The sequence below is a fragment of the Neltuma alba genome, unplaced genomic scaffold, assembly GCF_004799145.2.
Source record: "Neltuma alba isolate B1F8T4 unplaced genomic scaffold, ASM479914v2 tig00011202_pilon, whole genome shotgun sequence".
Classification (NCBI taxonomy): Eukaryota; Viridiplantae; Streptophyta; class Magnoliopsida; order Fabales; family Fabaceae; genus Neltuma; species Neltuma alba.
In genome coordinates this window covers 19,305-40,331 of record NW_021635926.1, presented here as the reverse complement: position 1 = coordinate 40,331, position 21,027 = coordinate 19,305, and the positions used below count along the sequence as shown (strand labels likewise).

The window sequence follows — 21,027 nt, the reverse complement described above, 5'->3', positions numbered from 1 at the left end:
GTGCCTTCTGTTGGATTGGGCCGTGTATTGTCTTATGTTGTTGGACTAGGGTCAAAGGTAAAGGGCCAGAAAAAGTCTTCAGCTGCAACTGGGTATGCCATCCCCGAATCCTTCTCTCTCTCTTGTGCATTCATTCTGAAGTTTTGTGTTCATTCCCATTTCCCAAGTCCTCGAAGCGTCCAACATTATGTGGCTTTGTTCAACCGTATCCTCCTCCCTCCATTGTCCAAATGAACAAGCTTTTAGGATCACTTGCAAAGAACAAACATTACCGAATATGGTGACATGGCTTGCGCTTTCTCTTCTTCACTCGGGAGGATTTTCAAGCGGGGTTATCAACCGTATACTGTAACGTTAAATACGATTATGAAAGGACTTTGTATGAATACTGAGGTCGGGAAAGCACCACACTTTATGATGGTTCGTTGACAAAAGGATTTTAATTGAACGTCATTACTTATGGCACCTTAGCAGATTGGTTATGTTATACTGGAAAATGAAGAACTGCCCGTGAATTGCAATTCAGTGATTTATAACACAATCACTGATGACATTTAACAAAGAAAGACCCGTAACTGAGGCATCTGAATTTTATTCCGTTGATTAACGGATATTGTAAAATCAAAATCGTGGACGAAGCTATGGATCTTTTTAAAAGAAAGAATGTCTGGCAAATCATTGGCTCCTAATGTTGTCATTTAAAATGCTCTCATTGATAGGTTTCTGTCTCAATCTATCCCCCCCCTTCCTGGGGTCAAATGTGTTCAAATTATGTCTAATGTGTGCATCTGTAACTGTAAAGTATTTTGTTTTTATCTTGAGTGCAAGTCAAACGCAAGTCAGTATGTCATAACAATACTGTTCTTTAACACAGTTCCAATTTCTTAAATCTATTTCATAAGCCGTTTTTTTTGTTGAATTGAACAGGAAGCACAAACACCTTGGGAATGCACGACTCATAGCCAACCTTGGTGATTAGAGAGGATTTGCTGGAGGCTTAACTGGACTTAAAAAAATTGAGCTATGATTGATATGGTGTTAAGGCATACAGGGAGTGACAGCAAAGTGGGCAAATATGCTCATAACGTTGGAGACTCGGAATTTCACAGAAGGAACCATGAGGAAACTGGGATTACATTTGCTTCCCTTTATGCTGGATGCAAGCATTGCCCCTGCGGGCTCGTTTAGATAACACATTCTACTTCATTTTAATAGTGCATCACCGAAGGCTATGCCTCTGAAAGATGAAGCAGGATAGAGACTTGCTCAGGTGATAGTAGCCTCCAGAAATTTTGCTTGTTCAATGTGTTTGACAAATTCCCTTCTTTCCAAGATTTTTCCAGAGCAGAAAATTCGTACAGCATCTCTGTTCCAAAGCACACCAATTACTATGTGTGCAAGTAAAAAGGAGAGAATGAGATTCTTGGTTGTTTACATGTGGACGCACTATTTTGAAATATCTAATTATACGGTGTTAACTTTTTCCGTTTCTTTTTCAATTAAAGCTTTATATGTCATGTTTATATTGGAAAATCTAATAAAGTGCAAATATGCGTAGAAAAGCTCGAGTTCAAGCATAATGGACTATTTAACCTGCTTCAATCTTCCAAAGCAAGTGAACCATGAAATAATCTTAGGTGGACAGTGCCTACCACTCCAATTTTTAATATTTGTTCCCCTTAACAGAATCAAACATAATTTTATATCATAAGCTCCTTCTTAATTGGTGCAACAAGGCCAAAATGTACAAAAAAGACTACTCCAACGTTTGATATTCAGAAGGAAACATGACATTATTAGAACAAGGGGTCACTTTGTTACGTAAGGATAAGATTGAGGGAGTGACATGATTGTACGACGGCAACACCAACTTTTTCTTCAATTTACATCTCAAGACTTTAGCTTATCTTCTCATCATTCTACAGAACACTTAAGAAGGGAAGTGAGGGAGAGATAGGGGTGGGACCTAGCTGTGTGCTTCTCATTAAAGAAAATGTAAAGTAATAAGTAAGCTTAGCGTTGGTCCCAATCCATCCAGTTGGTTTCACTTCCAACGCGAGGAATACTGTTGACTCTGGTGAATTTATCAACCTTGAAGTTGGCCCCACACATGGCCCCTTCACTGTCAGTCCTTGGCATCGCCTTCACCTTATTCATTGGATGCTCAAAGCTCATCAGTCCTCCTTCACTGTGAAACATACACCCTGCAAATACAACACATATACAATCACCACCACCTTCATCATCTTTATCCACTTTCTCTTCTTGCAGAAATTGAGTATCTATAATTCCTTGGAAATCCTTAGCCCGTAAACTAGCATATATAATCTGAGAGGAAGGGTACTTAAGATGGTTTAGGCCATACTAAGCCACTTATTGTCTTTAATACGCCAAATTGACCTAGAGATATCTCCATGGAGCTGAAACAGTACCTGTTGGAAAGGGAGCAAAGGATTTGGCACACCCCTCTTTTATGACTTCGAGATCATCAGAGATAACCACAGACCCATCTGCTGCAATTCCCCAGTACAGCTTCACTCCACCATCTGAACCCTGAAATCAAATTCATCTTTTCAATTTCATATATCAATTATGTTTGCTTTCTCTTTTCTTATTTTTTGGTGAAATTCTTTATGATCAGTATGGATTAGCTGGTCGCAAATTAACTGGTTTCGATCTGGAAAACGTGGTACATACCAGTGCAGCAAAAACGCTTCCAACCTTGCTGTCATAGACAACAAAGGCAAAGCTGCCATCAAGATCCTTCACCACTTGATCTGCAGGGTAAGGTCCCCTGTCTCTAAGAGTCTTGTAAGCTTCAATCACAAACATGGCCTCGTTGGCGCCCTTTGTCAACCCATATTGCTTATTCAGAACATTTAAATTGTTCAAGCTCCCCAGAAAGAGACAGTATATGTCTTCGTGCCCGCAAAACAACCTGCGAATGTGAAAATTCCAGAGTGGGGCTTCTGCATCTTAAGACAATGAACCACAAGCAAAACACAAGGATCTTCGGTGGAGAGAAGAGAAAACACAGTGGGTTTTCTCCAACCTAGTTGATAGAGAATTAAGAAACAGAAAAACAACCATCTTTGCTTGATGTGGTAAACGCAACGAGACAAATTGGGTCTAGAAACGAGCAATTAAAAAACATGTCAGAAAGACACTGTACGATGAAAAACTACCTCTGACGAACGGAGAATTGTTGCTCAGGGCGGACATAAGCAAGCACAGCAGCCTCACCAAAGCTCATAGAGCAAGTGTTTTCAGGATGGTGAGAAAGAAACTCTGTGAGAGTCTCCTCAGGAAGCTTAGGCTTCTTGGACCCTTTGTACGAAGCAGGACTGTTGAGCTCTTCTGGTGGGTGAGCAAACGCCTTGTGAAAAATAGCCAACATCCTGAAATTCTGATCCTGTCAAACTGTCAGAAAGAAAGAAAGAAGGAAGGAAGATAGGAATTCCATGCTGGGTTGATGGGGGTATTTAAAAGTAAAGGATCTCGCCTTAATCCATGGTTGAGTCGGGTTAAATGTTATCGTGGGCGTGGATCCCGAGTTTAAAAGGGTGTTTGGAAACTAAATTATGTTTTGGAGAATAACTTCTGGAAAATAGATTCTGGGATAATAGATTTTGTGAAAAAGTGATTCTGATAAAATGAGAGTGTTTGGATAGTTGTTATCAGAAGCACTTTTTATATATATAAATTACTAAAAAAAAATAAGTTAATATGATAATTACATAAAACATAGATTTTATAATATATTTTAATTAGAAGAAATAAAATTATTAATAATATATTTTTTACCAACATAATTAATAATACATAAGATAACGTAATTAATAAATAATTAATATGTGTATATATATTTATAAGATATAAGGTTAAATATGTTTATAAAAAAATTAAAGGGTGTTAAAGTCATATTATTGTTGAGATCTACTCTGATAGGCATAAGCATACTCTCCAATTTGAACAAGAAGCAGAATGAATTCACTTTTCTTGAAATCATGGTCTTGAGTTCCAAAACTATGATTTTGACCTAAATCATAATTTCAGATAATTTGTATTTGTTTGGATGATTTTTTTCCCAAAATATAGTTTGGCTTGTTATCCAAACAGGTCCTTAGATGGATGAGATTCACAAATTGCAATGAGGTGGGGCGGCTTTGTCAGTACCCCACATCGTCACTGTGACACTTTCATCGGATTCTTAATTTCGTGTTACCATGGGAGAGGAAGGCATCTTCCCTTGTTTGGAGACCAAAATCATCGTGGAAGCTCGTGATTGACGCCATCTGTATATTTTGTTCATCTGTACAAACTTTGGAAGCGGACAAAGGTCAGAGTGGCCAGTGGCTTAAGTTCAAATTCTGTCATCAACAATGTAATTAAGAAATTTACTATGGATAATATATGAATATATTTAAAAATAATTCAATACGTTAATGAAGATACATGGAGATATTACAAAATACAAAAAAGCTTAAATCAATTGATGCAATATTGGCTCTATTTGCTATCATGGTTAAAATAATTTATAAGCACGTTTTATGTAAGTAAGGGTAAAACTCCTTTTACATATTTATTTCGCATTTTGTGAATCACAATTAAAAAACTACTTATAAGTTATTCCAAACGGGCCCATTAAGTTTGAACAAATGGATAGACTGAGGTTTAAATTTTAATTTTTTGTAGTTTTCATGTCAAAATATTTCTTTCGGTAAAAAAAATAAAATATTTCTGAGTTCACAAAATATAATTTTATCTCACTTTTTGGATTTATTTAAAACAAGAATAATTTTGAAAATTTTAAAAAAATAAAGTATAAATAATATAAATTTAATTTCAATTAATAAAATTTTTCTAAGTAGTATAATATAATTTGTGCACTTTATTAGATTATGGGTCATGGGTTTTACATAGTTCTTGAAGTTTTAATATTTTCATACCGATGATGATGATGATACGTAATATAACAAAAAAGAATTGAATAGAGTGTGGATACAGGGGCTAATATGACCTTTCAAGATTGAGATGGGACGAAAAAAGAGGGACGAAGAAAGTGACATAGGATATTAAAATCAATATAAAATTCAGATACTCAAACGGATTTGGTTTGGGAATGAGACATTTTAAACTTATCCAACAGAGATTCAGCTTCCTCCTCACTCAAGTATAATTATCATCCACTGTTTTCTCACACAAACTGCGACTGTTCAATCATGATGTGTTCTGTGGATCCTTTTGCTTCAATTTCATGAGACTCTAAAATTAAAACTAAAGATTGGTTTAAAGTACTTATTTAAAAATTTTATTTATTAGAAAGAATCCGAATTTGAGTGTGTCTAACTCTTCTTTAGCTGGGTATGTATAATACTCTTTCGATTCTAAATAAAGGTTTTATATTTAGGACTGGAGGAGTATTTGTTTAACTATGTGCAAAATAATGACTTTCATTTTAAAAAAGTTTGCCTGTAATTGAAGTCCTTATAAACTTCTCTTTCCTTTTTCTAAACTATTTCTTTTTTTAATTATTTATATTGTTCAATCACGATGTATTCTTAGGGCAATCTTGATTTTGTTCCCAAACAAAATATGTTTGGACAGTTTTAAAAAAGCTTGCCTGTAATTGAAGTCCTTATAAACTTCTCTTTCCTTTTTCTAAACTATTTCTTTTTTTAATTATTTATATTGTTCAATCACGATGTATTCTTAGGGCATCTTGATTTTAGGGATAATTAATATATAAGTCTTTATAGTTTCAACTGGTTTTTAATCAAGTCTCTATAATTTTTTTTCTTTTTATCAGGTTCTTATACTTTCATATATTTTTAATCAAGTCCTTATAATTTTTTTTCTTTTTATCAGGTCCTTATTGTTTTACTTTGTTTTTAATTAGATCCTTGTAGTTTTTATTCTTTATTTTACAAATAATAACATTTTAAAAATAATAAATTATTGTAACAATCTTATGTTAATATTCTTTTAAATTTTTAGTTAAACAAATATATTATTTACTTTCAATTTGAATTTTTATAATTATAAAATTCAAATTATAATAATAAATTTTTCTAAAATTAAAATATGATTATAAATAATTTATATTTAAGTATAATTATTATTCTGATTATTTATTAATTACTAAATGATTATATTAATTATTTTTTCCAATTATATAATTATTAATTTAAAAATAAAATTAATTTTAAAGAATAAAGTTAATAAATAATTTTTCAAAAACTACAAGGCACCTAATTAAAAAATAAGCGAAACTATAAGAACCTGATAAAAAGAAAAAAAAATAGAGGACCTAATTAAAAACACACGAAAGTAAAAGGATCTGATAAAAAGAAAATTTTTTATAAGGACCTAATTAAAAATCAGATGAAACTATAAGGACCTGGAGATTAATTATCCCTTGATTTTATTCCCAAACAAAATATGTTTGGACGGTTTTTTTAAGGTTAAAACACACAAAAAAAAACGGTGATCCTTATTCATAACTCACAACAAGCTACACAAAGTTGAAGGCGCTAATAGGCAAAAGTATATGTAGTGTATAACTTTGACGTATAATTTACTCTAATCCGTTAACTTTGTTTTTATTTTATGTTGGTCCCTTAATTTTTAAAATGTTGTAAAAAGCTTTCTAACTTTTAACATTGCTAAATAGTGAAGTTAATGGAAAATTATGACCTTGTTAATAAAAAACTGTTAAGTAATATAATAATTATAATTAAAATGTCTTTAAGGCTTAAAATAGATAACTAACAACTTCAAAATATTGATGTTAAAAAAAAACAACTTCAAAATATTTTAAGATATTAAAAATTGTAACATTAACACAAATAAGTTTTGTTTTAAAAATTTTAGAAATGTTTAGAATTACATCATTAAACTAAAAGTTAATTTACAAAGTAGAAATAAATAAGTTTTATTTTTGGTTTTTTTAAAATTAGTTTTCTTTTGATAAAATATTTAATTATAAGGAAGGCATTTAAAACCAGCATTTGCAAAAGATCATAATCAGATTTGATAAGATTCTGGCCTCGATCAGAAAAAATAATCAACATCTTAGTACCAAGATAATTTCAAATTAGATAAATTATATCTAAAAAAATAGAAATAACCCACCAATAAGCTAGTTAGGAAAAAAAAAACTAGAAGTAATTCCTGTAAATGCAAGGGGAAATTTTTTTTAAATACGTGTTTCTCAATAAAAAAAAAAGGTAATCATTGTACAAGGTAATTCAAAGATCAAAATTTCAATTTCAAATTAAAAAAACTACAGGGAGATAAGATAAACTAATTATTCAAATTATAAAATAAACCGCGAGTCCTCTATATATAATCCTTGCTCCTCAATTGCATCGCAGCATAGAGGCTGAATGATTGAAGAATCAGTTCAAAGTGTTGCTACCCACCAAAGGTACTTTTCTTTTCTTTTCTTTTTCCCCTTTTCTACTTTGGCTTGTTTTTCATAATCTCCAAATCAATAGTGTCCGTATGATTTGAAGGAAATTTGTAATTTTTCCATCATGTATATAAGATTATTAATTGAGAATTCAAACAACTTCGTTGTAAAATCTTTACTTGTCATTGATTGTGATTATTTTTTGTTGATGAGATTATATATATAGATATATATTATAAAGACTCAAATTCAAACTTATATTAATATAGGTTATGATATATCACTATGGGCTTTCAAAGCAATGCTGCGAAGAAAATGCCAAAAAAGAAATACAGCGAAAACTGGAATCATCTGAACCAAGAAGTTGCAGAATCAATATTAAGAAGATTGAGCTTCAAGGACTTCTATAATTTTGGTTTTGTTTGTTCATCTTGGCAAGCACTGCTCGTTAAAGCCGTCACAAACAGGCACTGTTATCCTCTTCCTCAGCTTCCATTACTTCTGCTATGCCCTACCACTGGCAAAAATGACAAGGTTCCTTGCTTCTTTGAGGTAGACAAGAAAATTGGAATTTTGCGCTTTGAGAATAAAATATACCCAAGAAATCAACTCATTCTTGGCACAGTTAACTGTTGGTTAATAATGGCGGAACCCACAAAAGCTAAGGGTTTTCTTTGGACCAGCTCAAATAAAACTAAGTATTCACTCATCAACCTCTTCTTCTTCCACCCTATGTCTTGGGCTAAGGTTATGTTACCATCAGAAATAATGAAGGATAAGGATGATGACCAGATTCCCAATATCACAAAAATGGTGGCATCCTCAGCTCCATATGATAATTGCCCTAAAGATGAGCCAGTTTTTGTGGCGGGTCTTACTTCTTGTGGGATTATTTTCTGCAAAATAACAGATAAGTCATGGAAATCAATTGGGAGAGGTACAACATTTATAGACATAGTCATCACTGGAAATTTATTATACGGTCTTTGTGATGAAGACATAGAAATTTATAATCTCATTGACTTGGATAAGTCTAATGACAACAACAATCATAATGCTCCCAAGTCTGAAAAACTTATCGTCGTTAACCCTAAGCGAGCTGATATCAGCAAAGGTATAGCTGTTTACTTGGCATATGATGTATTTTTTGGAGATCTGATACTAGTTAGAGGTAACACAAGTAGATTTAAGGTTTACGAGTTGGAAAGAACCAGAAATTGTGAAGGGGTTTGTGAATGGATGGAGATTAAAGACTTGGGTGGTCGTTTGATTTTTGTGGACGAAAAAAGCTGCAGGTTGATCTCAACGCTTGGTTTGGAAGAGAAAAACGGGAGAAGAAACTGCATTTATTTTGCTTTGAACAAGTACCACGGAACTCGTCGGCTTTGGAATATTGACTTTGGAATGTTTTGCTTATCAGATTCAAGTTTTCATTATATTGGTGGAGCTGAGTCGCATATACAAAATTGGGCCAATTGTTTCTGGCTCAAGCCATAGCTCTACTACTAGTTTTTGTTATTTTTAAAAGGATTTGTAAGTCTAATTTACTATTACACAGTGCAACAACATTGTCCATGCATATTTGGTCCAGATATCTTCTTTCTTCCTTTATTTTTTGCCACTTAGCTTGTGAGTGTATGTCTTTTTGTCTGCACATTCTTTCTACGCAATGAGTGAGGGATTTGAATTAATATCAGCAAGTCCTTTTCTGAGGAAAATAACATAAATACTAATAGTATATATAACTAGCGAAGCAGTTTTAAAATGGATTTCCTTCGCGGATATCCGCCGGTTAATTCGTGGAAGATCAAACTAACTTATACAGCACCAACTTTGCAACTCAACCATATTCAAATTATTCAGAAGGGAACATGGCATTATTATGATGAGAAGTTCTCAACTTGAAAACAAGTTCAAAAACAGCAATAGTAGTTTTGTTCTGTTCTTTGTTTTGTGAGGGAAGGAAAGGATAAGCTTCAGTGGTTGACAGACATTATTTTATGATTGTAGTTAGCAAGTAGCAGCCACCTTTTTTCCCCCTGTAATTGACATTTCAAGACATAAGTTTATTGATCTCTCTCAATAATATTCTACAGTAGAGTTAAAAAGAAAAGAAACCAGGAAATAGAAGCTTGGCAACCCCCTATTCAAGTGGGGCCTAGCTCTTTGTGCCTAATAATAAAAAGACAAAGTGATATTATTGAACTTGAGGTCAGTGATGGTCCCAATCCATCCAGTTGGTTTCACTTCCAACGCGAGGAATACTGTTGATTCTGGTGTATTTATCAACCTTGAAGTTGGCCCCACACATGGCCCCTTCACTGTCAATCCTTGGCATCGCCTTTACCTTATTCATTGGATGTTCAAAGCTCATCAGTCCTCCTTCACTGTGAAACATACACCCTGCAAATATAACACATAAACAATCATCACCCCCTTCGTCATCTCTATCCACTCTCTTCTTTTTTTACAGAAATTGAAGAAGAGGGTTTATGATTTGAAAGTACTTTTGTTTGATTTGGCTTATTTTAAGTGACACTGCCTTGTATAAAGTAAATACGAGATAGGAGTTTTGTTTTGTAAAATGAAAAAGTGGTTCTTCTAGGATTATCCAAACAGATTGACGCCTAAAGATATGTCCATGGTAAACCAGTAATGGAGCTGAAACAGTACCAGATGGAAAGGGAGCAAACGATTTGGAACAGCCCTCTTTTATGACTTCGAGATCATCAGAGATAACAACGGACCCATCTGCTGCAATTCCCCAATACAGCTTCACTCCACCATCTGACCCCTGAAATCAAGTTTATCTTTTCAATTTCATATACCAGATGTGTTTTCTTTTTCTTTTCTTATTTTTTTGTTGAAATTCTTTATGATGAGCATGGATTAGCTGGTCACAAATTAACTGGTTTCGATCTGGAAAACACGGTCCATGGCAGACATACCAGTGCGGCAAAAACGCTTCCAACCTTGCTGTCATAGACAACAAAGGCAAAGCTGCCATCAAGATCCTTCACAACTTGATCTGCAGGGTAAGGTCCCCTGTCTCTAAGAGTCTTGTAAGCTTCAATCACAAACATGGCCTCGCTGGTCACCTTTGTCAACCCATATTGCTTATTCAGCAAATTTAAATTGTTCAAGCTCCCCAGGAAGAGACAGTATATGTCGTCGTGCCCGCAAAACAACCTGCGAATGTGAAAATCCCAAAGTGGGGTCTCTTTATTCGGAATGCATAACCACAGACAAAACACAAGGACCTTAATTCGATGGACACAAGAAAAAACATGGATCAGAAAAGCAACGATCTTTGCTTCATGGAAGAAGAAAAGAGACGAAATGGGTTTCTTCACCGTGGACCAAAAACCAGAAGCTTGTGAGATATGATGAAGAATTACCTCTGATGAATGGAAAATGGTCGCTCAGGACGGACATAGGCAAGCACGGCAGCCTCACCAAAGCTCATAGAGCAAGTGTTGTCTGGATGGCGAGAAAGAAACTCTCTGAGAGTCTCCTCAGGAAGCTTAGGCTTCTTAGATCCTTTATACGAAGCAGGACTGTGAAGCTCTTCCGGCGGATGAGCAAACGCCTTGTGAAAAATAGCCAACATTCTGAATTTCTGAATCTGTCAAACTCTCACAACGAAAGGAATGGGATAGGAATTTTCATGGTGGATTGGATTGGTATTTATAAAGGAAGGATCTTGCCTGAATCCATGGTTGAGTTGAGCTGGTTAAAATGTTATTGTGGGCGTGGATTCAAAGACTACGTTAGACTGAGATGGATGGATAAGATTCTCAAATTCCAACGAGGTGATCGGAACTTTATCTTTTTGTCAGATGAGATTCAGAAGTTGTTTCGTTTGTTTGTTTCACAGAGCCATGGTTGTGTGGCCCACATTGTCACTGTCAGTGGTTGCTTCGTTCCACCTTTGTTTACCATTTATAAATTATTTCGAACATATTTCATATATATTTAAAAAAAATATTAAGTAAATTTTTTAATTTTATTTTTATTTAATACTCTTCCGGACCTTAATATATAATTCAATTATTGAGTTAATTTTAATCCTAAATATAAGACTAATTTTTCATATTTATTAATTTTTTCTAAATTATTCTTATGAATACCCTCTCAATATAATCAAGTAAAAAAGGGAAAAAGAAGTATTAAGAAAGATGATTATAATGTTTTAGAAAAAATGTGTCACATTTCTTATAATTAACTAACTCACTAAACTTTTTTAATCTAATCAAATTAATTAAATGAGTTTTATATTAAAGACTGAAAGAGTATATATTATACGTTATATAAACAAAATATATCTATATAAAAAAATTTCTCAATACCCTGTTTTAGATAAAAAAATATCTTCTTTCTGGAAGGCTGGTGAGCGGGCAGATTCCCGCTCTCGCTGTCACAAAGCTGAGTTCATTGAACATTCAAAAGGGTGTTTGGCTGATAATTGATTTTGATTTATATAAGGCGTATTTGGGCATTCTTCAATATATATAATGGTTTTAACTCGTATAATTGACAGATTACCATAGAAATTCAAATAGGCCCTTGTTTGGATGAGCTTATCCTAATTTATTTTGTCTTGTACGAGTTGGACATATGAGAAAAATTTTATTCTTATTTCAAGAGTTACTTGTAAAGATGACGGTCAGCCATGAAATTTTACTTTGTCAATTGTTTTGAAAAATAAATAGAGGACCGGCACTAGGATTACAAATACGTACGGATTTATGACTGGCTATGTATTTGATTTTATGGATGAAATCATGATAATTTTAACTATTGATATATATTTTTTATTTGCACTTTTGGTTGAAATAGAATTGAGTTACGCAAGGGAGAATGAAAGGGCTAAATAGTAAATATGACGTCTGACGTTGAGTTGAGGTGGGGCAAAGGAGGAGAGAGAAGCAATAAAACAGGGTGGTCATGACAATTTTGGTCCGTTCAGACCATTTCCCATGTTTAGCATTTGATTGAGACATATTTATATTAAAGTCATTGGAGAGCTCATGGTTTGAGGTGGATGTGATGTATAAGTCCGAAAATACAATGAAAATACATAAAAGAGCTTGGTTGGGCACTGTGACTTTTAGGCTTTTCCAATAGAGATAAAGATTACTCCCCACACATTTGTAATTGGCCCATACATCCCACTGTTTTCCCAAAAAGAACAAAAAAACTGTGGGAACATAATCATAATGTGTTCTTAACGAGCCTCCCAACAAAATTTCCATCCTTTATTTTGGCCACCTTTTAGTCTTTTTTTTTAATATAAAAATTTATTTAACTTTTAATTACAAGTTCAATATACTTTATCTTTATATTTATTTATTTATTAAAATAATGTTTATAGTAGTTGTACATGTTAAAAATTTTATCAAATAATAATTCTAGCTAACATATATAACTAGCAAGAATATTTTAGTAAAATAATACTTCTTTATTACAAATATCTAACTTAACAAATTTTTTAATTTACTTAAATTAGTTAATTAGTTTTATATTAAAGACTGAAGACAGTATTATTTATCTCATCATGTTGCATTATTATTTGTATTTTTTTTATAAAATAAAGTTTAGGCAAGGAAAAATTGCAAATAAAAATCCCTGAATATGTAAAATTATGATTTGGGATCTGAATTTTAAAAATAGCAAATAAGAACTTGTCCCACTTTTGCAAATATAAAATGTCTGAAATGCCCTTCAGCCAACTGACAAGTTGACTATGAGAAATGATAAGTTCACTTTAATGAATGATAATTTCAGTTGACCAAATCACAACTTGGCTGAGGATATGCCAAATGACGAGTTGACTATGAAAAATGATAAGTTCATTTTAGCGAATGACAACTTCAATAAACCAAATCACAATTTGACTGAGGAGCATTTTAGACATTTCACCCACATTTCAGATTTGCAAAAGTAAGACCAAGTCTTTATTTGTTATTTTTCAAATTCAAGGTCTCAAATCATAATTTTACATATTTAGAAGTTTTTATTTGTAATTTTCCCTTTAGGTAATTTAAGTTGTGACCCACAACTGAAAGTATATCTCCATGTTCAAAAAAACTTGCATAGATAATAAAAAAGACTGAATTTAGTCCTTCGCACCGATAAACTAAGGTTAAATCTTCATTTAAAAAAATATCTATACGTAGTGCTTAACAGTACTTTGAATATAATTATATATATATTTTTAAAGAGAATGCCCGTATCTAACAAAAAACAACTAAAATACTTGCAAATCGCTCAGGGACAAAATCTTCATATTAAGGGTTCGATTCAGACTAAGGTCATGGGCCAACTCGCCATCACTAACCAAACCAACCTTCGGTGGCTCTAAACTATTTCTAGTGACCAGTGATGACTTATGTTAAAAAGGAATTCTCACTAATGCACGTAATTAAAGGAAATATTTAAGAAAACTAATGCACAGTTTTTACATATAATTAATTCAATTTATTTTTTATTTTTATAAATTAAATTATTTAATTTTTATATTTAAGATCGAAAAAAATATTCTGTTTAAGTCAAGCGGTATAATAGAATACAATGATAAATAATAAATCCAAACAAAAAGCTAAAATCTTGTCAATATAAATTGGAATGTGATGGGTGGACCCCGCATCCCATGATTACAGATCCAGTTGGTCATGAAATATCTATTTGGTAATTATGGAGGGAAAGAGTGGGGTAGGTTTTTATGCATGCAAGTGGGAGTTATTATCTTAGTTTGGTGTATTGCACTTTTCTTAATTTTGTTAGAATAATTTTTTTAAAATTAATATGAAATATTATAAAAATAGATCATATCATTCTAAATATCTCTTGCATTTTATTAAAATTAGACAAATATCCTTTATAGTTTGAAATTTAAAAACACAAGTAAACTTTATTTTGGATGAAAACTTCAATTTTTTGAAATTAAACACCTATTTGATGGAAAATTGTGAGAGTATAGTAAACCAAGGGTAAATGGGCTTTTGTTTTATGAACAAAAAATGAGAGGACCCAGGTTACATGATGGGCTTCTATTGGGCTAAAGATATGGGCTTGCAAGGCTTGACGAATTGATAGGTGGCCTAATAATCTCAAAAAGAAAATGATGCTCGCGAGAAGAGTGAGAACATAGCTGGATTACCCTTTGGGCCAAACTGGGTCACTAATTAAGCCCAATATAGTATAGAGCTTCGGACTATGTTATGGAGGCCCAATTTTAGATTGGTCAAACCCTGGAATGATCCGGACTTAGCAACATCCATTTTCGGTAGGCCCAAGCAACATTCACAATCGTGATCGATAACTAATGTTAGTAAGGCCCATAGAACGGCCAGTTGAAAAATGGGCTATTTTGCTTCTGGCCCACCATTTCTTATTTCCTTTGATTGGCGATAATATAAACTGGAGTCAAACTAGAGTGAGGGTCGCATTAGAGATAATTATTTACTTCGTTTTCATTCGGCCTCAAACATAATTACCTACTTACGTACTTCATTCTTTTCTACTTATAAGTTACTCATTTGTTAAAACGAATCTTAGGTATAATAAATTCCAACATTCAGTCCAAAAAAAAAAAATCCCAACATAATCTTACTCATTTGCATAAACCATACTCTTTGTCACCATAAGATACGAGGGTCACTATTAAAAACACATTTCACCTGATTCTTATTATAGTATATACCTGTAACCACCTCACCGGCACTAATAAGAGGAGGTGGTAAAATAATTAGCTTCATTTGAAAACCGGATAAATTTCCGCTATTACCCATATTTAAATGAAAATAATCAAATACTACTATTTCAAATTATTATTACATCCTCTCATTGTTAATGACCATCCTTTTTTTTTGGGGAAAAATTTATGATAGGGACTGAATGGAGTATTAATTACTTCATAGATTTTATAAAATGACTGACAAATAACATCAAATGCTTCGCAAAAATGACTTATAAATACCAATGGATATGGCATATGGCATATTCCTTTATCCACACATTTGCTTATATAAAATATTTTGAACACCTCAATGAAATAATGGTGATGGAGTTTTCTTCTGAAAATACAAAGAGGCATGAAACACTCTTCATGTATAATCTATAGGACATCGTTTTTGCCAAACAAAAACAATTTGTAGAATATGCTGGGTGGCTGAAGTTATCATGGAGCCCAACTAATGGGAGAGAGTATTATGAGTCCCACATTGGGGAATCTCACAAATCTTGTGGGGTTTATAAGTTTAAGGGGCTCTCCTTCATAATAAACTAGTCTTTTGGGATGGGCTTTCCTTTTGAGCTTATACTCATCACATTGGTTGTTTCATTGAAAGTTGGCCAACCGGAGAGGGCTACCTGCGAAGGGTTCTGATCGGTAAAAAGACTGAGTGAAGTGCCGTAGAGTGGAGCAGCCAAAAACGTCAGCTCTTGAGGGGAGTGCTCTGTTATGAGTCCCACATTAGAGAATCTCACAAGTGTTGTGGGGTTTATAAGTTGAAGGGACTCTCCCTCCTAATAGGTTAGTCTTTTGGGATGGGCTCTCCCTGTGGACTTATATTCATCACATTGTTGCTTTCATTGAGAGTTGGCCAACTGAAAAGGGCTATCTGCAAAGGGTTCTAACCAGTAAGAAAACCAAGTGAAGTGCCGTAAAGTGGAGCTACTGGGGACGTCGGCTCTCAAGAGGAGTGCTCTGTTATAAGTCCCACATTAGGGAATCTCACAAGTATTCATAACTCAGAAACATGCCTGCAGATTATATATATATATATATATTACATGATTGATCCAACATTTATACCGAATCCAGGGCTGCCCATTTCGCATTATTTGAAGAAATATTATTGCAGAATGATGAGACATTTTATAATTCTCTTTGCTATCATGTCTCCTGGGAATTTATTCTGATCATACCAGAAGCTATTTTTTCAAGATATGTGCAATCAAATTATTCAAAAATAGTAATAAATAGGTAAAAAAAAAAACTTATTTTTTAAACACACTTTTATTTATGAAGGGAGGAAGAATGAGTGAGCGCGAGTGAACGAGTATTAATTATAAAGAAAAATTATAATCAAGTCTCATATAAAAGAAATAATTATTAAAAAGTCTTAATCACAACCTGAGCAACCTGAAATGACAAGTCTTACAGTAAAGAATGACAACCTTTAAAACTTGTTTTGTTATTTGTTTCCTTTCATGAGACTTGATTGTAATTCTTCCTAATTATAATGCAGTAAGAGTAGCAAATAATTAATTGGAGCAAAAACGAAAAAGCGATACTAAAAATTTCAGTCTGACTATTAGCGTTTTTTCATAAATAGGAACAGATTATTCCTAAAAAATAACTTGCATATATAAAATCGAAGGGAGTAATTTCATTCCTAATGTTGAATGTAAAAGGGAAATATCTCTGAACTATGTTTTTTTTATATAGAGATTTGAATTAAAAATTAAACTTATAACCATATTCCATTAATTGCATGGAGAAATGATTTTATGCTATATAAAATCATTTATTGAAAAAAGTGGTCGTGTGAAAAAAGAAAATCATATATTTTGGGTGGCGTTATGGGCAGGGTGAATTGAAAGGAGCAGGTACAATAATAAGTGAGATATTTACGAAGGTGGAGAATTGTATCATTTATGAACGTGGTAGGTATGAATTATACGAGTACAAAGATATTTTTCACCAACACCAAATATAATATACCACAGATTTCACATCCAAGTTCTTAGTTAGCAGCATTTTTCTTTTTTTGTATGGAAGACAAATTTCTATTTATTTCCTGCAACCCCATTCCTCTGCTGCTATTATTCCATATGCTTGGCCCTATCAATCTTGTTTGTTCCTCCATCATTATTGGAAATTCATTTTGATGACACCAATTTTTTTTAAATTTTTTTTATATATCTCATAGGAATATAGGAGTAAAATTGATTCAAATTATATACTCTAATTTTGAACACTTCATCAGTTAATTAATAATAATTTATGAGCATTTCTATAAACTAGTACTTATATCGAGACCATCACCGGGGGTGTTGGAAGCAAAAAATTGTTAATTTCTATTTTATATTATAAAAAATATATGTAAGATAATAGTAAATCATATTTAACTAATTTATAGATAAATTTTCTAACTGCTAACAAGAATAAAGATCGATCCCTGCAGCCACGTGTTATCAATTATTACCACCTGTGGATCATTTTGGGGAATATACATTCATATGCCCATGCATGTTACCTCAAGCCAAAAATAATGACCGACACACTCAATTCAATATTCACTTTTAAGACAAAGTGGTAAATGAATCTTATAATAATATGGGCCACGAAAAATAATCACAATAATAAAATGAAGAAAAAGAAAGAGAGAGAGAGATAATAAGGGAATATGCAGAGAATGAAACCTGGAGAAGTGAGCTAAATACATAATATAATAGTGGAAAGCATGTGAGGTGATGATCAGAAATGAGAGGATACAGATAGATAAGATCATAAGATAAGCCGAACGTCCTTTCATTTTAGGGTTGACGGCTCAATACACACACAGAGAGAGATATAAATATATATATATATAATAATATATAATATTAAGATATTAATTAGATGCTGTGTATGGGTGCGACAACAATGTCGTTTTGAATAATTTGTTGTCGTCATATGCATGTGGGTGGATGAATCTCTGGAAGATAAACAATGAGAGGTTGGGATCAGAAGCACATGTGTGTAATTAGCAGTATATTACGTGTTAAGAGCATCCAAAGCCAACAAAAAGCTACACACATAAAAGGTACCGACTTGCCTGAGCTTGTTTTGTTTTGTTTTGGTGTATATGTGGTCTGCTCTGCTTATCCGTCACATGCGAGATGTACGGATCATTATTATGACAGCTGATCCAGTGCCATTCTTCTTCCTTCACGTGCCTTTCCTTTCCTTAGCATCTTATCATCCCCCCGTTCCTCTCTCTATTTATTTATTAAAATCATTTCAATGGTCGCAATTGTTGACTTCTAACAAGATATCATTTTCGATCTTAATTATAGGACTTCATTTATAGATTATAAATGGGGTCTTATAATTAGAATTGAAAATTGTATATAAAATGTATTAGTATTATGTTCACTTCTTGAGGGTAAATATACGCTGGAGATTGGAGAGGGCTGGTTATGATTGCTGGAAAACGACATATCTCGCTCTTATACATATATATTTATATATGATATGCATATTATATAACTAATAATTGATACCTGCTCTTGTAATATTGGCAATTTAGGAGTAGCATCATTTATTGTTTATCCAGTCTTAAATATAAAAAATAAGAAAAAGATACTTCTTCGGTTCTTAATATAAGACTCATTTAAATAATTTGAGTAGATCAAGAAAATTAGGTAAGTTAGTTAATTATAAGAAAAATGACACATTTTTCCTAAAACACCATAATCATCTTTCTAATACCCCCTTCTACTTGATTATGGTTGAGGGAGTATATATCCATAGAGATGATTTAGAGAAAATTGATAAATATTATAAATGAGTCTTATATTTAGGACCAACACCAACTCAAGAATTGAGTCCTATATTAAGGACCGGAGGAGTATCAAATATTTGGAGTTTATTTTTTGCTACCTTATATATATGTGTGTGTGTGTGTGGATAGTCCGATCTGTAAGGACTAATTTTTTTACTGTCTTATAATTTAGTGAGAACTCACACAAGCACTCAACTTTTCATGAACATTCTAAAATGGAAGGCAACATTTTGAAATTCAATAATTTGGGCCATAAACAGAAACCCATAATATTTGAGTCATGATTAGGAATTATTTTATCATCTTTCTTAAAAGACAAGATGAAGCATAATCAACTTAAATTCAAGATAGTTATTTGAATTTAAGTGAAAGATTGGATTTATTGTCTCATGTTTTCTTTTGAGGTGGGGGTGGGAATATTCAAGTAACAAGAGTTAGGTCAACTACTCAATCAAGTGATATTGAGCATGTTTCCATGCCTCTCTTAGAAACAAGCCGGCCTTCTTTTTTTTTTTGTAAGACTGTGCTCAATTTCATATGTGACAAATAATTCACCCAGATCTCTTTGTTAGTTGAGGAAAAATCTGCACGAATCCAATTTTTAAAGGAACATATCGGAAGAGAATAATTACTTCACAAAAACTAATTACAGTTATGGTTCTTAATTGTGTCACAAATAACTATTAATCTTGTGGGAAAAAAAATTAGTCATGGGATGATTTATTAGTCTTCCTCCGATCCAATATTCATGAGTCAAACTAAAAAATTTACAATTTATTTTATGCATTTTTTTTGCACAAATTCCTTAAGGAACTTATTAGTAATTGAATATCCCCCGCCAGGCCAGCAAGTCCTCTTCAATTTTCTCTTTTGTTTTTGCAGTTTTAGGGGTATCATGAATGAATTAATGACTATTAAAACGTGAATGAAAATTACATCCCACTAAAAAACTCCGGTTCCTTTCTCATTATAATTTAAAAGGAAAAAAAAATATAAAAGTGTGTCTGTATTGTTTTCAATAATTAAATTGACAAATTTAATTATATTAATCAAATGTCTATGCGAAAGCAGCACCAATCGTGCATCTCTACTTCAACTTGCAGTTTATTTTATTTCCCCCATCAACTCAAACTTATAATTAATGACAAAAATAAACTTGGCCAGCTGGCCGGTGTCGTGCAGTATTAAATTTAATCATACATTTTTGATAAATAAATAACCGTTAATTATCCATATATAATTTATGACCCCATTCATAAGTTTTATACATTAGAACCATACTTAAATTGTTCATATGTGTGTGTTAGGTGCGAATTTTTTATACCAGACAGAGCGCATACAAACACACGCGAACTATGAGATCTATATTTATGATTAGTCAGTAATAAACACTGATTAGTAACGTGAAACCATACATACATGCATATATATACATATATATATATATATATCCATGTTTCAATTAATAGTGACTTCATCAATTTCCTCTGACCTAAAATTTGGATTACTGTGGTTGTTGCTCTAGATTCTTCTGGCGCGACACGAACTACTTGAACAATTGAAAACTAAATGCTTGATTTGTCAGCATTACTGTTCAAGAGAACACAATTAGGCCAAACATGATGCTGACTTTAATTAATTCTATCTTAATTAATTAATTATATATGTGAGTCTTAAATATATGTACGAATTAAATCAATTTTGATGGAATATTCTTCGTGTGCTTGGGTGTGAGATGTGACTGCATATAATGTTAATTGATATGGTTGTTGAGAATATAAAACATCTTCTCGTTTACACACACACACACATTCTAAATTTAGATCTCAATTTGATTATTCGTAAATAAAAAAAAAATGCGATGTCATTATATTCGTAACACACTCCCCGACAACGTGGGCTTAAATTTTAATTAGATTTTTAATAGCCGAATTATGAGCGAGACCTTGAAGTTTGAATAATTTTAATGGGACGTCTTCAGCTGCATATCATTCAACTTTATATTTCATATCCACAAGAGTCTTCAGACAATATATATATATATATCAAAATATGAAA

At 32.7% G+C, this 21,027-nt stretch overlaps 3 protein-coding genes across 3 annotated transcripts; 1 reads left to right on the top strand and 2 right to left on the bottom strand.

The window, feature by feature from the left end:
- Positions 1–1,685: 1,685 nt before the first annotated feature.
- On the bottom strand, positions 1,686–3,464 carry LOC114762257 (stem-specific protein TSJT1-like). The gene is made up of 4 exons (XM_028951720.1): positions 3,186–3,464; positions 2,698–2,938; positions 2,433–2,553; positions 1,686–2,204 (listed from the first exon to the last, which is right to left on the bottom strand). The coding sequence occupies exons 1-4, from the start codon at positions 3,395–3,397 to the stop codon at positions 2,014–2,016; spliced, it is 765 nt and encodes a 254-aa protein (XP_028807553.1). The 5' UTR covers positions 3,398–3,464; the 3' UTR covers positions 1,686–2,013.
- A 4,235-nt stretch (positions 3,465–7,699) lies between these two features.
- On the top strand, positions 7,700–8,911 carry LOC114762260 (uncharacterized). The gene has a single exon (XM_028951725.1). The coding sequence runs from the start codon at positions 7,700–7,702 to the stop codon at positions 8,909–8,911; it is 1,212 nt and encodes a 403-aa protein (XP_028807558.1).
- A 532-nt stretch (positions 8,912–9,443) lies between these two features.
- On the bottom strand, positions 9,444–11,212 carry LOC114762256 (stem-specific protein TSJT1). The gene is made up of 4 exons (XM_028951719.1): positions 10,813–11,212; positions 10,363–10,603; positions 10,088–10,208; positions 9,444–9,817 (listed from the first exon to the last, which is right to left on the bottom strand). The coding sequence occupies exons 1-4, from the start codon at positions 11,022–11,024 to the stop codon at positions 9,627–9,629; spliced, it is 765 nt and encodes a 254-aa protein (XP_028807552.1). The 5' UTR covers positions 11,025–11,212; the 3' UTR covers positions 9,444–9,626.
- Positions 11,213–21,027: the final 9,815 nt, after the last annotated feature.

Excerpts from the sequence above, each read along its gene's own strand:
- LOC114762257 (XM_028951720.1), bottom strand. The coding sequence starts at position 3,397 with ATGTTGGCTATTTTTCACAAGGCGTTTGCTCACCCACCAGAAGAGCTC. Across the intron at positions 2,554-2,697 it reads GAAGCGTTTTTGCTGCACTG|GGTTCAGATGGTGGAGTGAA; the intron begins GTATGTACCACG and ends ATTTGATTTCAG. Across the intron at positions 2,205-2,432 it reads CTTTGCTCCCTTTCCAACAG|GGTGTATGTTTCACAGTGAA; the intron begins GTACTGTTTCAG and ends TTGTATTTGCAG.
- LOC114762260 (XM_028951725.1), top strand. The coding sequence starts at position 7,700 with ATGGGCTTTCAAAGCAATGCTGCGAAGAAAATGCCAAAAAAGAAATAC.
- LOC114762256 (XM_028951719.1), bottom strand. The coding sequence starts at position 11,024 with ATGTTGGCTATTTTTCACAAGGCGTTTGCTCATCCGCCGGAAGAGCTT. Across the intron at positions 10,604-10,812 it reads CCATTTTCCATTCATCAGAG|GTTGTTTTGCGGGCACGACG; the intron begins GTAATTCTTCAT and ends TCACATTCGCAG. Across the intron at positions 10,209-10,362 it reads GAAGCGTTTTTGCCGCACTG|GGGTCAGATGGTGGAGTGAA; the intron begins GTATGTCTGCCA and ends ACTTGATTTCAG.